Source organism: Podarcis erhardii (assembly GCF_964252035.2).
Source record: "Podarcis erhardii genome assembly, chromosome: 3".
Classification (NCBI taxonomy): Eukaryota; Metazoa; Chordata; class Lepidosauria; order Squamata; family Lacertidae; genus Podarcis; species Podarcis erhardii.
Window position 1 is genome coordinate 100,802,357 of NC_138507.1, and position 17,692 is coordinate 100,820,048.

At 41.5% G+C, this 17,692-nt stretch overlaps 1 protein-coding gene across 3 annotated transcripts in view; it reads left to right on the plus strand.

Moving 5' to 3' along the window:
* Positions 1–17,692, plus strand: part of EML4 (EMAP like 4) — a 94,935-nt gene that overhangs the window by 38,862 nt on the left and 38,381 nt on the right. The window contains exons 4-7 of one of the 3 annotated variants that reach the window (XM_081854576.1): positions 830–1,009; positions 5,657–5,785; positions 6,839–6,864; positions 7,739–7,771. In XM_081854576.1, coding sequence (XP_081710702.1) covers positions 830–1,009; positions 5,657–5,785; positions 6,839–6,864; positions 7,739–7,771 — 368 coding nt within the window. The remainder of the gene's footprint in view (positions 1–829; positions 1,010–5,656; positions 5,786–6,838; positions 6,865–7,738; positions 7,772–17,692) is intronic. The other 2 variants (XM_081854577.1, XM_081854578.1) reach the window with 2 other exon arrangements.

Sequence of the window (17,692 nt, forward strand, 5' to 3'; positions counted from 1 at the left end):
ACTTTATTTTTCAAAAATGTAAACTATACTTGCATCCAACAATATCGCTTATGCCGATGGAAGGTATTTTGGTCCAATGGGGTCTTCCATCGGAAGAATGGGGAGGGCCATTTTTTTTTACCAATCCCTCCTCAGCTTGCAGCTTTCCATAGACTTCCAAAATCTGCTGCAGATGGTTCAGGTATCCTGTGGGAACAGCTAAGGAAATAGCATGGGGGCTGTAGGGGCAGAAATCTCCTCCTCACTGTTCTGCTGATGGATGATCCCTGTTGGATCAAAGAGCCTTCCATCAGCAGAAAGGAAACCATTGGATTCAACCCTTCAAAAAATTCATAAGGAAAAGAAATATGCATGATAAATTTGGGGGTGCATTTATTTCTTAAGCAATGAGACCAAAGCTCTAGTTTATTCTTCAGAACACTAAATCTGCATCTACAGAAGGTGACGACATATAATTTTGATGATTTAGAAGTATATTAGACATAAAAACTACTCTGTTGCAACTGCTTGCTTTTTGCAAAATAATAATAATGATATGTGAACACCAATACAGCACATAACAACCTATACTTGTGAGTTTCAGATGATTTATGTAATCTAAAATAGAGCCACTTTTTATGCTTGGTAGATAAATAAAAGATCTTAAAGCAAGCTGTTTATGAAGAAAATGAATTCCATATTTGATTTCTGTAGCCGTTAACCTGACATATTATTTCTGTTGCACAAATGTTTTCATTGTGTTGGGTTTTTTTTCCCCTTTCGCTTTTCTCCATTTTGCGTTCATTTTAAAAATACAATCTTTACCTCTTTCTTATACTTTGTTTTTCAGTGGTACAGAAAAAAGGAAGGAAAAACTTCACGGACAAACAGAGAAAAAAGAGGACTCTCATTCTAATGATCAAAACCCACAAACTCAAGCATCACCTTCACCTTCTCCCCAGCCCTCTGCACAGACTCTCCCAACACACAGGCAGACCCCAGAAGTCAAGAGCTCTGCTCCAGGCAAAAGGTTTCCTAAGTACCCAAGTACACAGCTAGGAAGTGGTTGCAACGATACTAACATTGCGCTTTGCTCCCAATTAAAAGCATGCCTATGTCTTTTATAAAACCATTTTCCAAAAGATTAGCATAATGGGTTGATTTGCACATGGTGCTAAGCCATGCTTTTAGTGGCACAGCATATGTGTGAGGTGGAAGAAGTTTTAGGAGAATCACAGACTCACATGTTGTCTCTCTGACAATGACGCTCCCCAGCTCCAGTCCCTGGGAAATGGACTACTTCAGAGTTTAGGTTCACTTTTCATGAATCCTGGCTTGTTGGAACCAGGGGTCCTGGTTTATGACAAGCTCTGGTCAGTTTCAAAACAGCTTAGCTGCACACTGTGACTTTATGAAGGTGGCTTTTGATGAAGCACAATCCCTGGTTCATGTCTAATGGCTAGGGAGGTTTTGTGGAAAATAACACTTGAACCCGAGCCAAAAGGGGGGCAGAAATGAGCCCATGGAGCAGGCCCATTCCAGGCCGTGAGCATAACTCAAAGCCATGGTTTAAAGTGACATGTGAACCAGCCAAATGAGGATAGATATTCCCTTTCCTCTTTTCAAAGGAATGGTATTCCACTGTTTGCCAGAGAGTAGCTGTCCCCCACAAGTCCACTTCTGAGCCCCAGCCCCAGGGCTTTATACTACAGTAAAGCATCTGGCATGAAAGGGGAAATTCATAGAATCATAGAATCATAGAGTTGGAAGAGACCACAAGGGCCATCGAGTCCAACCCCCTGCCAAGCAGGAAACAGAGTGAGAGTGATGGGGCTGACCCAATCAGCCCTGTTGAGCATGGACTCCCTATTCTCAGTGGCATTTGGCTACTCAACTGAATTCTTTATTTAATGGGGAGGTAGAGGGCAAGAGCTGGCACATCATGGTGCAAACATACTGACCGAGCTCATCCAGAGCTCCCGCTGGTACATAGGCATCATGCCTGCCCTGCTGCTGCCTCGCCCCTCTGCATCCTAGTAAGAAGCCGCAATGCAGTCCCACCAGCCACTGCTGCCACCTACTCTGACTGTATCAGCCTCTACCCAACCACCCTTGATACAACTGATTTTCTTGTAAACGCGGTAGAGACACTTTCAGTTTAATGAGCTCGAGCCCAGCATTCACGTCTATGACCATAACAGAAATCTGCAAAGATTACATTTGAATCTAAATGCGTTCCATAGTTTCTGTAAACATATCTAACTAATACTTTGTGCTGCCTGTGCGTGATGGCATACTAATAGCTCTCGGGTCTGCTTGGTATAGTTTGCAAACTTTAATTTTGGCTCCTTGTTTCTCAAACAGCTATTCAGTCTGTTGCTTTGCCTTCTTTTTCAGTCTCTGCATGGGTGCACAGTGGCCCCTTCCTCTGTTCACCAACAATATCCAGTTCTTTACACCTAGATTAACTGTATGTCTCCTTCCGGCAACTCAGGCAACCAAGCCGGTGCCCAACATATTGCTCTGCTTTCCTTTGGACCACACTAGTGAGGCTGAGAAGGGGGATCTTGTGATCTGGGCAGCCCAGGACCTCCATGCACACTGCCCAGGCTTGCGCCCTGGAGAACTCCCTTGTATCTCAAGCGATTTCATTAGGTTTTAGGCTGCAATCCATTAAGGTAATTAATATAAATATCACACATAAACACCCGCCTTAAACCAGAAAATAGAACAAAGACCATTCATGAATTGAGCAACAGCGCTGCCTGTAACAAAACCACCCACGATCTTTCTGCGTGTGTGTAAATCAGCCCTTAAGTGCTGCATCAGGGTGGTACTGGATGCTATTGCACACTGCTAAACCAAGCAGCATAAGAAAGTGAGTTCATGGCTGGATGATGTGTGCATTACGACCTCTGCACAGGACTGTTCAATGGACAGATGGGTTATAAATTCCTGTCTGAAGTCTCTGCACCATTCCCCACAGGGTGCTGGGAGAACGGGGACAATCCAGAGGCACCCCTAGACCAGTGCACTGGACTTTTGTTATCCCTTTTTCATCAGTTTACAAATCCAAATGTTGCTTGCTGCTGTATAAACACGGGGAGTTTCTTACACCAACCGGGTCAGACTGTCCAGTCCAGTATCTGGTTCTCCAGGCAGAGGTCCTTCAGAGTCTTAGACAGAAGTCTTTCTCATCACCTGCTACCAGACTCTTTTGGCTGGAGATATCAGGGATTTTCTGCAGGCAGAGCATGTGATCTCTCGCTGAGCAGTGGGTTCTCAGCAAGGTTAGGGCAGAGTGCAGAAACAGCAAGCAGCACCCCCAGTGCACTTGTAGTTCTGGGGTACACACCTCTCTGGAAGAGAACAATAAAGCTGGGAAAAAATGAACTGCTATGTCCTTGGAATAAAAATTCTCAGTGCTTCTGAGCAATAACTATATAAACTGAATATAAACAGAAACAGACTGTACAACCTGAAAAAAGACAATGCATGTACTTTTCTAAACCAAGAAAAACTTTAACAAAAAATATACATAAAAGATAAAAACGAAACAATAATCCTTTTGCAACTGAAAGTAGCAGTTGGAACGGTCTCCGAAATTATTCAAATACAGTGGTTGTTGTTATTCTATCTTGTCGTTCTTTTTCAAGAGAGTGAAACCCCATAGCAGGTCACGACTATTAAACCTTACCTTCAAAATATATCAAATTTTAGTACCCTAAAATAACTCCAGAATTGGATAATTGAATCCAGTTCAGTTGGATAATTGAATCAAATTGAATCAAATACCAGCTGCCTGACCATCTCCTTAGTTGCTGCATAAACACCATAAATTTAAAGCACACAATTTTCCTGCCAAAGAATCCTGGGAACTGTAGTTCATTAAAGGTGCTAGGAATTGCAGCTCTGAGAGGAGCAAATTGAGTTCCCAAGATTATGTGAGGGAATAAGTGTGCTTTAAGTGTATGGTGTGTATACGGCCAGTATTGTCTCATAGGCTCTCAGAGGCCTTAAGCAAAGTTCTGTTCCATTAATTGCTACCCATTCATGTTAATTAAAGATGCCAGGCATTGGAATCTGGGACCTTCCAAACGCAAAGGAATATGGTCCGTTACTGAGAGCAGCGCCAGAAAAATAACCCTTAAAATCTCTTTCTAAAATCAGACTTAAATGCTTTACACAGAACAACCAACCGCATCAGCAGTTAAGAGTTGTCGAAAAACAACGATAAGAGTTAAAGCAGAAATTCTAAAATTCATTTAACTTGGTGGAAGGTGCTTCAAGATCATGGGGGGGGGGGAATAACTTTAACTCTCCCTTAACAAAGGATTTCAAGAAGATGGTTGCATCAGTCATACTTCCAAAAGGGGGAGCGGGGAGAGATTCCATAAATTCTTACTTCAAAGTTAATTCAATTATTATAAACTCTCCTACACCGCTTGGCTCCTAAGACACATAAGCAGAATTCTTCTTACTATACTGGTCTTTCCTGCCCCTTCCTTCTCATTGCATCATTCTGCATTCCTTGAAAAGCCCATGTTGAAGGTCTGAGGACCCCCAGCAGCGTGAGATGGGGCCCTGCAGGCTTCAGCATAAAGAGGGTATCTTGCGTGAGTGGAAATGTCTGCTTATGCCACAGCACCTTTGAACTGAAGCCTTTGTATACCTGTGACTCTTTCTGCATATGTATACCTGCTGGGACGCTGCAGCCACATATCATTTCCCGGCACCTGGACACATAGCAAAGTAGATAAACTTGTAATTGCCACACATCCGGCTTGTGTGTTTTTCCTCTAAATGGCAATGCTTCCTGCGTAGGAAAAGCATAGTGTTTGATATAGCCCCAACTAATGCATGTTTAAGTCTTTCATAAACTCTTTCTCTGTTATCTTGCACAAACTTAAAGTGGACTTTGGTCTGTTCTCCTGTCTGGCATTTGGGTTTAGCATATTAATCTGCCAAAGCAAAAAGAAATGTCTTTGTGCACTTTTTTCCCTAATGTTTGACTTCCTAACTTTTTTGTCACTTCCCCCCCTTTTTAGCTTCTGAAGGTCTTGCAGAAATAAACTTGCCGTTGGTAGCTTTCGCATACCATCCTTCCGGAAATTGTTTTAACTGGATAAGTTGCTAGGCTGTCTGTTGGGCAACTGTGGAATTGTGATGTGAACTAGCATCTTCCCCTATAACCGTTCTGAATCTAAAACCAAACCGAATTAGAAGCATGCTTTTAACAAATCTGCATTTGCAGAGTTTTGAATTGCAGATGGTGCATTGGATGGTCAGACTACTCATCCATGAAAGCCTTTGTTACATTTAGCATGAATAATAATAATAATAATAATAATAATAATAATAATAATAAATGCAGATGCCAAGTATGAGAAAGCATAGTGCATAATTTTTAAAAATGGCATTTACATTGCACTTGACAGTGTTCCAACATTATACTGATGAGGTTTGAAGTTGCCCTTTTGACAGTTTTCAAACATCCATTTAGATCGCTTTCTCTTATCCTTATTTGTGGGGTCTTCTGGATTTGCTTGAAGGATGTCCTGGCCTGGCCTCTCTTTCATCTGCTGCTGCTTGAGCTGCTGTGTTTCCAGTACAAATTGTTACGCGGCAGCATTCACTCCTGCTTTAACATCGGACATAAAATGTGCTTGTTTTCTAGTGTAAAGAGATCATCAACACTTGAAAAATCACACAGTGCTTGGGAAAGTTCAGAAGAGAGTCGTAATAAACTAATGAGGGCAACCTCTGCCTCAAAATTGATATCAAAAAGTGGCAAGAATGCAGACAAGTAAGTGCATGATTCAGTGCCGAACATTTTCTCCTGAGTTAATGCTAAAGTTCTGTAAAATGTGTATTATATCATTGTGTGGTCCTTCACCCTGATTTATAACTCCTGTCGTTCTTCAATACACAACTGATGCTCCTGAACATTAGAATTTCCCGCTTTTCCAGTTCGTGTGTTACATTGAATGAGTATACAATCAGAGTATACAAACCCTGTGTGCACAAATAGTTAAGCTATACACTCATACAGTTACTCACATGTAGAATTCAGTGAGTGCACAATCTGTACACAAGCGTTTGAGCTGCATACTGTTTCACTCAAAAACTTGTGCATTTGTAGAGACAGCTTGCACCAGTGTTCAGTGCAATGTATGAACAAAGCTCAAACAATGCAGCTCTATCTATTGGGTGAAGCGCTGCATGCATTGCAGCCTTCTACAATAAATAAATAGATGATAGATAGATAGATAGATAGATAGATAGATAGATAGATAGATAGATAGTTGGAACCGAATACTCCCCCCCCCCCCCTTAAATACCTGGCTTGGAATAATCAGCTCTTTATTGGATTAGTAATGCTTAACTGGATATTTTAGCTTGAATTCCACAATACACCAGGTTACTTTAAGAAGAGAAATTTATTTAATTAGAGCTTTTAGACATGTTATGTAATTGTAAAATGCCATTTTAAAAAAATGTGTTTTATCCACCTTTCGGATAGAGGGTGACTATGTAATTCTACTCACTATAGTTAGGTGTCTGTTCCAAAGCTTTCTTTCCCAACATAGTTTCATAACATCAACAACTTTGGGGTAAAATTCCCCCAAAAAAACTCAACAACTTCAATTCTAAAAAAAGGGCAACAACTTTACAACTTTGTCGGCCCTCACACATGTCCACTTCATCAAATATGGCCTTCTTTGGAAAAAGTTTGGGCACCCTTGACTAGGCTCTCAAACTAACATTTAATAACATCTTTCTTTTTCAAGTTAATGTTTATATATATAAATATAAATATATATATATATATTAATTGAACCTGCATTTCTCTCCCTAGACACAAAGATGTCATCGTCAGCCAAGGTAATTGGAAACATTTGTTTTTGAGTAGACCTTTACTCAAGGTCAGCTTGTTGCTTCTGCTAAGACTGATAACTCTATTTCTATGTCCAGTTCAGATAACTATAATAAACCTACAAGTCGAGCCATGTTTTAATATGATGATTAGGGCTTGCTTCAAAGTACAGTGGTACTTCAGGTTACAGACGCTTCAGGTTACAGACTCTGCTAACCCAGAAATAGTACCTCGGGTTAAGAACTTTGCTTCACAATGAGAACAGAAATCGTGCAGCGGCAGTGGGAGGCCCATTAGCTAAAGTGGTATCTCAGGTTAAGAACTGTTTCAGGTTAAGAACGGACCTCCGGAACAAATTAAGTTCTTAACCCGAGGTACCACTGTATACTGCATTCAGCAGCATTTCTCTACTGGCTCCAGACCTATAAAGATGAAAAGAATATCCATGTCTCAGAGAAACTTTGCATGCATGAAGCTGCACCTGCTTATAAGTGGTTTCCCATTTAAGCTGCTCCACATTCACATTCCTTTGTGGGTTTGTATCTGCTGCCTTCATGCTTATAAACCAGCGAGGCTTCTCACATGTTCAAACACTCTGAAGAGCGCACATAATTCACACGAGGCTCTGGATCAGAGCGAGAAACTCCCAAGCACTCTTGAAACTGGCTTGGTCTCAGCAAAGAGGATTCTGCCTCTTGTGAATGTTGTATGCTATTCATTAAAAACAAACAAACCAAAAAACAGGAAAATCTGCAATGCGTATATGATGTGCTATATCTGTTTCCCATGTGCATTTTAAAAATACTAGATTGGGTTTGAATGGTAGACTTCACCCAAGGCAGGAGACACCTGTAAGCTGTTTTATTTCTGTCCCATAACCAGCAAAAATGTCAACTCGAGAAAAGAACAGCCAAGGTAAGGATTAAAATTATGCAAGCTGGTTGCTTTCCTAGTTAAATGCTTTTTTGATCTTTTATTTGGCTTTTTAGTCTCCCAAAGCACATGGGTTCAACCTATTCAATTTCAATACAAACCTATTCCTGTATATTTTACCTAAATAATGCAATATTGTAATTAAGAAGCATCATATCCCTCCCCACACCCTCAAAATATGAAATGTTAATTGATATATGCTTAATTTCCTCTTTTCGAGAATGGACATGATATACATGTACATTAAACATTATCCAGGCAATTGTCTTCTAACAGTATCCTGAAATGCCAACTAAAAGATCCCTTTTGCCCTCGGTATTCTGGGTTACAAATTGTGTACTATGCAGTCAAATAACAGAAAATATCCTCCTTTGGTAACAATTTAAAAAAAAAGATTAAAGTTTGTTTCTATCAGTAAATTCTGTCTGGCTGCTGCTGGCTTGTTGAAAGAGAGAGAGAAAACAGTGTATGCATCGTTACTGTCTGCTAAGAATATTATTCCTGATTGAGAATGACTGGCTTTGATCTGCAAATGTCACTGAAGCATGAAGCTTGAAACCTGGAGCATGTTGGCTCATGTGCATGTCATTATAGAGCATAGCCACTGCATATTTTTTTTTTAAAAAAAAAAATCATACACACAAATTCTGTTCTTTATGCTTTCCACAAATCTGTAGTCTGCACAATTCCCTGCTGGAAGAAATCTGGGGATTCCTTTCCCTGTACTCGGATCACTTGCTTGCCTTGTAGCAGCTATCTGCTCTGTTCCGCAATTGTGTCATTTGTTTGCTTCTGCACTCCTCTTGTGGCACACTGTATGTAGATTATTATATATAGGGTATATGATATGTAGGAGAGCATAGACCTCAATGAGCTTGTGGGTTTCCCTATCCCTAGAACTCAGGACCATGTTTGGGTCCAATCTTACTGACTTACTCATTTGAACAAACAAACAAAAATTCAAAATGGGGATAATGGAGTACAAAATAGGTCTGAGCAGGTGCTGATAGGACTGTTTCTGTTAGATCTTGCTTTTTCAGTCTTGTATTACTTAACTGTGTGCTTAATATCTTAATTAAAGTTGTTGGTTAGCTGGTTTGGATGCAGATGTGAGTAGCAGTTCAACGCAAGGTGTCTCATCTGATTTTCTTATGTAACGACTGATACGTTTCAAACGGCAAGATGTTGAGAAGGAAAAAAGTGTGATTGTGAAACTGAAAGGCTATGACTTTTGGTAATTGACATATTATCCCTGTTGGAGCTTTCTCCGGTAGCCTTACAACTTTATAATGCCCTTCAGGCATTTTCCTAATCTTGCTGGTGTAGTTGAGAAATCACATTGGAAGAAGCTGTAAATTCTCATTCCATTGTGAAACCCAGCTTTAGAGCTCTGAATGTCATGTGTGGAGGTTAACTACCTGCCTTTTTCTGGCACCTCAAATGTGTAACACAATGGCATCAGCAGTCATGCACTGGAGTCCCCTTTGTCAGATGTGTGAACTAATGGGGCGCTGTCTCTCATATACCCTGTGTTGCAGTGAAGTGATGGACTATGGTTATCTTAATAGGAACGAACCTACATGATTCTTGGATTCATGTGCTTCCCTTTACTTGTCACTTCTGGTTCGTCTATGTTCTTTTGAAACAAGGCAGCTTCCTAAGTCAAGATTTGAAATTGGTTTCAATAAACCGTAAATAAGACTGACCTCAGTTTGCCCAAAGTTGGACATAAAATTCTTTGCTCGGAATCTGTTGTCTCCATGGTTTTTCTTTACCTGATGACACCAGAGATCGAACATGGAACCTTTTCTGCAAAAGCAATGCATGCCCCTTCTCCTACTGACCAGAAGTTTCTAAGCTATGGCCCTCCCCCCTGGTGACCTGAAAGTTTCTGTTCTCATAAAAAATCAAAAATAAAATCAAAATGACATTCTAGAGTAGAACTGATGAATTAGAACTTGTCTACAAGCATTATTTCTGTTTGTAAAAATGTTTGTCTGTAACCAGAGCTTCGTTTAATCAGCCAATCCATGGCCTTTTATATGTGTTTTGTAGGAGGCGAGTTATTGGTTTGTTTTCATTATGTATTATGTGTCCTCATTTTGTAGTTTTATGTTGTGATCTTCAGATGAAGGGCATTATACATGTTTAATAAATAACATAATTATTATTTCCTCTCCTAGCAGTGCTAGAATAAATTACAAATTACTGATATTGCAAGTGGTCATTGTGCCAGTTGTGTACACATTTAAGGTTTGCATGAGTTATCATAGGCTAGCTGGTGGTTTTATTTTATTTTATTGCTTTTTGGCCCTGCTGTCTACTTTCTCTCATTGCACCTGTATATAAATGTACTTGCCAGCTGAGGATATCTGATGAGGTAGACTCTGGTTATGAAAGCTTATGCCAACCTTCTTACATTTGGGGGTGGTTTACATACAGCCTCACACATCCAACTATAACAAGTTCAACTGTGGGCACTATAAACACATATGTAGATGGGAATCTTATCGTTACTTATGTTTCCTGTTGCCCTCCCACGGTGTTGAGTCCAAGCTACTCGGCAGCTCTGAATTCCTTCTAGTTTTTCAGGAGTCTCTGGTCTTCAGAAATAACAGCAGTTACGAAGGGGCAATTGCATTCTTTCCCCTCTGGCGTCTGCTGTCCTTTTGTAATTGTCGCCTTCAAATTCAGAAGATCGTTTAAAATATTTCTTCTGTTTAAATAAAAGAATTCATCATGCCCCTTGCATGCCCATGGGGGCACCCTTCCCTTTAAACCACTTCAACTCTCGTAGCAGCTATAGCCAAGTGTACGTGCATTTTTAAAAAAGTGTACAAATTCCTTGAAACTAACATCTAGAACATGCCGTGACTTTTAGAATCTGTTCTAACGGTTTAATAAATTTTCTGCCATGTTTGGCTTTAGATCAAGGATGCAGTTGTGTGCCAGTACCTATTTTAAGGACTTTGCTTTTAACTTGGCTGCACGTGAAATACAGCCTTTATGCTTGGCTGCCAGTGGCAGCAGGTCTCTACATGCAGATGCCTTCAGCAATAATGGTGGAAATGAGATACAGGATTACATGTTTAAGTACCTGATTTGAATGTATGAAATTATGAGGCCCACCCCCTCCCTAAAGCTGGGTTTCTTCTTGAAGCACTTTGCAGTTTGTACATGGAGCTTTTTTTAATGTAGGGAATTTATTTATTTTTTTCCTTAAAACCAACAGAATAAATTGAAGGAAGGGTTTTTCTGACCTCTTATAATTCTGCACTTTGCAATTTACCTTTCTAGTGCAGAATGGTTCTAAAAGAGCTCTAAAAATTAAGACCATGTGCCCGTTCATACATTACTGCCTTTGGATTTCTTTTAATTTTAAAAATAGCACATTGAAAGTGGCCATAGAATAGAGGTGATGAACATCTCTGGGTCTCTTCCTAAATGCACATCTAACTTACTCCGCATTGCAAAGATGCACATCTCATCTCTTACTTGGTTGCATTGTTGCATTTATTTTTTTCCACCTCGAGTTGCAGCAAGGAATCATTGGAGACAACTCTGCAATTATTGTAGAAGGAAAACCTCCTGCAGAAAAGGCTGCCAAATCATATAAGTGCTACTACAACACCACAGATTGGTGCCGTTGTTTTTCCAAAGTGAAAAGAAGACCATTGGATCAGAATTTTAACAGTAGGATCTCTTTCCTTAGGAAAATAAGAGTTGGTCTCAACATGGCCTTAAATCATATAGGGACTGCTTGGAATTGCCTCTATGTGACGGCTTTCCCCCACTGCAGTATGTAGAAGCATTTCCATTTTGTACTGCTGAACTGTGTGGAGTGTTTGGATACCAGCGACGTGTGTTGCTGACATGCATACTTCATGGTGCCCAAGTATGTTATGGCAACCGGCTCACGTCTGTTAACAGCAGCAGCAGAACTAAACCACTGAATGGTCCATTTTAAACTATCATTGCATGATAGTTGAATTAGCAGCTGAATCACCATGGAAAACACCAGCTTTCCCATTCCCCGCTTGAACATGACACCAATAAGAAACTGTGAAAGATTCTTCCTGATTGCTCTAATTATGCTATGGTAGCGAGCTTTTGGGTTACACAATTTTTCTGCAGGCAGCAACAAGAGAAAACCTCCGTGTCTTGCTTTCATGGGAAGAAGAGTTCTGTGTACATGGATGTAATAGCATGCAATCCATTTAATATGCATAAAACAGGGGTGGGCAACCTGTGGCCCTTCCATAAGCCCCAGCCAGCTGTTGCAGCTCACCAACATCAGAAGGACCAGGCTTCCTCAGCCTCGGCCCTTCAGATGTTTTTGGCCTACAACTCCCATGATCCCTAGCTAGCAGGACCAGTGGTCAGGGATGATGGTAATTGTAGTTTCAAAACATCTGGAGGGCCGAGGTTGAGGAAACCTGAGAATGACCATAGGTTTCCCATCCCTGCTATGAAAGGTATCATCTTGAAGCAATTCAGGGCAGGTTTTTTGTTACAAACATTCCATATGCTGCATTTACAGAGCTTAATAAAAGGTTGCAGCTCCCACCAACTGGATGATGACATTTAAAATTAAACCAGTGTCTCCTTCCTCTTACAAATGCTTTGGGTGTTTTGTTTTGTTTTTCATTTTGGTTCTATTTGTTTTAAAACGAGGCCTTTTGTTTTCTTATTTGAACGAAAAAGGGCAGGGGACAAGAGGGTATAGGAAGTATGCCTGAAGTACACATGAAATACTTCATCTTATTATATCCATAAAAAACCCCCCACAGTTAAACAGTTTGGGAGGGGACCAATAAAGTTCAGTTTGATGTTCTAGAACATGGCAATTAAGCTAATATAAATTAAAAGGGAGTTCAACTGCTGCTTCTCCTAGCTTGTATTTACAGGAATTTGTCCCTGGGCAACAACCTTCTGTTTGGTAAAAATGCTTTTGTTGATACGCTGCCATTATCTGTACAGTTTCCAAAAAAAGTTTTGCATTAATGCTATAATTGCCCTGTGGGCTTGTATACCTAAGAGAACGTTTTGTAGTGTTGGATTTCAAAAAGAGAAACAAGGATGTGTGTGAGAGGCTTTACTGCCCCCATGTAAGGTCAATCAAAATTTGTTTATACAGACTTTTTAATTTAAAAAGGTCTGAAAATGCGCTCAGTGAGTTCTGTGAAGTTTGCATAGCCTACCAGAAGAAAACAATGCTACTTTGGTTTTCCTGTTATTTCTTTGGGGTGAGGAAACAGGAGAGATGCTTGGTGTCTTTTGTCAGTGCTATTTATAACCTGAACTTCCACAGCACCACACTTGAACCTCCTGTTTCTCTCGTGACACTTCTGAGTTCACTTAGGGCAATAATTGCATTTCATTTATTTCAGTAAATAACCAGTTGAGAAGGAGAGAAGAAAACAAAACACATAAGGCACAGTATGGTACATTAAGTACAATATTAAATATAGAGTTTAAAAGCAATGTAAAATATCAAAACACTAGGAAATATAAAATAATTACAGTGGGGGGGGAGTTGATGTGCATTATAATGAGTGAAATAAGTATTTGATCCCCTGTCAACCAGCCAGATGTCAGGTTACGTGGTATCTTCACTGTATGTAGCAAGCTGAGATTAGAAGCACCTGCTGTAAGGGAGAGGTCTTACCTGTAATCCCAGCTCGTTAACAGTACCTGTACAAAAGACACCTGTCGACAGAAACAATCAATCCAGCAGATTCCAAAGCAGCCACCATGACCAAGACCAAAGAGCTGTCCAAGGATGTCAGGGACAAGATTGTAGACCTGCACATGGCTGGACTGGGCTACAAGACTATTGCCAAGCAGCTTGGTGTGAAGGTGACAACAGTTGGTGCAATAAATCGCAAATAGAAGAAACACAAATTAACTGTCAACCTCCCTCGGTCTGGGGCTCCATGCAAGATCTCATCTCGTGGAGTTGCAATGATCAGGAGAACGGCGATGAAGCAGCCAGAACTACATGGGGGGAACTTGTCAATGATCTCAGGGCAGCTGGGACCATAGTCACCATGAAAACAGTTGGTAACACACTACGTTGTGAAGGACTGAGATCTTGCAGAGCCCGCAAGATCCCCTTGCTCAAGACAGCACTTGTACAGGCCCATCTGCAGTTTGCTAGTGCACATCTGAATGACCCAGAGGAGAACTAGGTGAAAGCGTTGTGGTCAGGTGAGACCAAAATCAAGCTCTTTGGCATTTGTAGGAGGAGGAATGTTGCCTACAACCCCAAGAACACCATCCCCACCATCAAGCATGGAGGGTGACATATTATGCTTTAGGGGTGTTTTTCTGCTAAGGGGACAGGACACCTTCACCGCATCAAAGGGATGACGGACAGGACCGTAAATCATCAAATCTTGGATGAGCACCTCCTTCCCTCAGCCAGGGCATTGAAAATGGGTCAAGGATGGGTATTCCAGCATTACAATGACCCAAAACACACGGCCAAGGCAACAAAGGAATGGCTCAAGAAGAAACACATTAAGGTCCTGGAGTGGCCTAGCCAGTTTCCAGACCTTAATCCCATCGAAAATCTGTGGAGGGAGCTGAAGGTTCGAGTAGCTACACATCAGCCTCTAAATCTTACAGACTTGGAGAGGATCTGCAAAGAGGAGTGTGACAAAATACCTCCTGAGATGTGTGCAATCCTGGTGGCCACCTACAAGAAACATCTGATCTCTGTAATTGCCAACAAGGCTTTTGCCACCAAGTACTAAGTCATTTTGATTGGTTCAAAATTGGGAAAGGAGTATGACAAGGCTGTATATTGTCTCCCTGCTTATTTAACTTCTATGCAGAATTCATCATGCGAAAGGCTGGGCTGGATGAATCCCAAGCCGGAATTAAGATTGCCGGAAGAAATATCAACAACCTCAGATATGCAGATGACACAACCTTGATGGCAGAAAGTGAGGAGGAATTTAAGAACCTTTTAATGAGGGTGAAAGAGGAGAGCGCAAAATATGGTCTGAAGCTCAACATCAGAAAAATGAAGATCATGGCCACTGGGCCCATCACCTCCTGGCACATAGAAGGGGAAGAAATGGAGGCAGTGAGAGATTTTACTTTCTTGGGCTCCATGACCACTGCAGATGGTGACAGCAGTCACGAAATTAAAAGACGCCTGCTCCTTGGGAGAAAGGCAATGGCAAACCTAGACAGCATCTTAAAAAGCAGAGACATCACCTTGCCAACAAAGGTCCGAATAGTTAAAGCCATGGTTTTCCCAGTAGTGATGTATGGAAGTGAGAGCTGGACCATAAAGAAGGCTGATCGCCGAAGAATTGATGCTTTTGAATTATGGTGCTGGAGGAGACTCTTGAGAGTCCCATGGACTGCAAGAAGATCAAACGCATCCATTCTTAAGGAAATTAGCCCTGAGTGCTCACTGGAAGGACAGATCGTGAAGCTGAGGTTCCAATACTTTGGCCACCTCATGAGAAGAGAAGACTCCCTGGAAAAGACCGTGATGTTGGGAAAGATGGAGGGCACAAGGAGAAGGGGACGACAGAGGACGAGATGGTTGGACAGTGTTCTCAAAGCTACAAACATGAGTCTGACCAAACTGCGGGAGACAGTGGAAGACAGGAGTGCCTGGCGTGCTCTGGTCCATGGGGTCACGAAGAGTCGGACACGACTAAACAACAACAACAACAACTAAGTCATCTTTTGCAAAGGGATCAAATACTTACTTCACTCATTATAATGCACATCAGTCTCTGACTTTTGTCTTCTGGGGGTTTTCCTGTTGTTATTCTGTCTCTCACAGCTACAATAACCCTACCATTAAAATTATGCACTGGTCATTTCTTCATCAGAGGGCAAACAGGCAAATTTAGCGTGGGATCAAATACTTTCCCCCCTCACTATATATTAAAATGATGAGGGACAACTTAAGTGTTAATAATTGTAAAATTAGGGCAAGATCCTGCTCTGACAAGCTATGGCTACCACACAAAAACTAGCTTCCTTGGCAGTAATCTCAGGAGACCGGTCAGCCAAAAGATAATCAATATAAAACACTTGAATCAGCCTTCATAAACCTTTGATCTTCAAAAGTTGTTGGACTACAGTTCCCATTATCCCTGGCTGTTGGCCATGCTATGTGGGGATGATGGGGGCTGTAGTGCAACAACCTCTGGGGACCCAGAGTTGCAGCAAGGCTGCCTTAGACAATAGAAGGGTGATCCCACCCCTTGAAAAATATTGATTTATGCAGATTTAATAAACCTTGAATAGAATAAAACTATAATCCCTTTAAGTCAGTGACAGCCGTAGTTAGCTTTACGTGAACGTTTATCAGTCTGGTGATAATGTTGAGATGTGTAAAAGTTCCCCTTTGGTAGTTATTACAATAAAACACCTGAAGAAGAATAAAGCTTGCTCTTAAGAGTTTAATTGGGATGATGTGTATATATTATTTACCGCATAGGCCTTACCTCTCATTTTAATAACATATTTTCTTAATAGACTTGGCCCTTACCTCTCTCTCCTATGAAATACTTTCTTTTTAGGCTCTAAAATGTAATGGTCTCTGTTTGTGATGTTATTCCCACTGCAGGCTGCATACATCTTGACTTTTTCAGTGTGTCTAATCCATGGGTGGGACGTGTGGGTGGCGCTTTGGGTTAAACCACAGAGCCTAGAACTTGCCGATCGGAAGGTCGGCGGTTCGAATCCCCACGACGGGGTGAGCTCCCGTTGCTCGGTCCCTGCTCCTGCCAACCTAGCAGTTCGAAAGCACATCAAAGTGCAAGTAGATAAATAGGTACCGCTCCGGCGGGAAGGTAAACGGCGTTTCCATGCGCTGCTCTGGTTCGCCAGAAGCGGCTTAGTCATGCTGGCCACATGACCCGGAAGCTGTATGCCGGCTCCCTCGGCCAATAAAGCAAGATGAGCGCCGCAACCCCAGAGTCGGTCATGACTGGACCTAATGGTCAGGGGTCCCTTTACCTTTACCTTAATCCATGGGTAGGCAAACTAAGGCCCGGGGGCCGGATCCAGCCCAATCGTCTTCTAAATCCGGCCCACGGTCAGTCCAGGAATCAGTGTGTTTTTACATGAGTAGAATGTGTCCTTTTATTTAAAATGCATCTCTGGGTTATTTGTGTGGCATATCATTTTTATTTTTCTTCAAAATATAGTCCAGCCCCCCACAAGGTCTGAGGGACAGTGGACCAGCCCCCTGCTGAAAAAGTTTGCTGACCCTAATCTATCTTTTCCATTCAACGTGCAGTGGGTGGGGGTGAATAATCTCAAAGTGGAGACAGTCTTGTGCTCAACCGCAAAGGAAGTAAATTTTCTATATGGTCCAGAGCCCAAAGTTGGAGAAAGGTAATGGGATGGTTATGCCAACCTGAAAAGCAGTGGGATGGCATCTCACCCACCAGGCACGGCTTAATGAGCCTGTTCCTGAACCTGTAAAAATTGGTCCTTGCTTCCTGCTACTTACACATTTTGCTTTTTCTTAAGTTGTTCCTTGGGCTGGAAGAAGAGAGGTTTCAGTCTCGCTATCCTTAGAAATTTTAGGAGTGGCCATGTAGAACTGTTAAATGAATACCGAGTGAATGGAGAAGTGGGGAGAAGCAGCAAATGTTTACAAAGATTCAGTGCCTTTCAGTAAGAGGGCAGCAGCCCATAGATTACATCCATCGGGCTTTGAAGTTGATAAGATGGTGAGAAGCGTATCTTGGTGGGTAGTGAGAAAGAAGGATGTATTTGTTCCACCTCATTAGGTCTGAGCCAGAAAAGTTGTACTGATGGTGTCCCACCAGGATCTGTATCAAATCCATAGCTTACATTTTTTTTAAATGTAGTTCTTTACAGGGTCTGTTAACATTTCTGCTTGCAAAGCAAACTCAC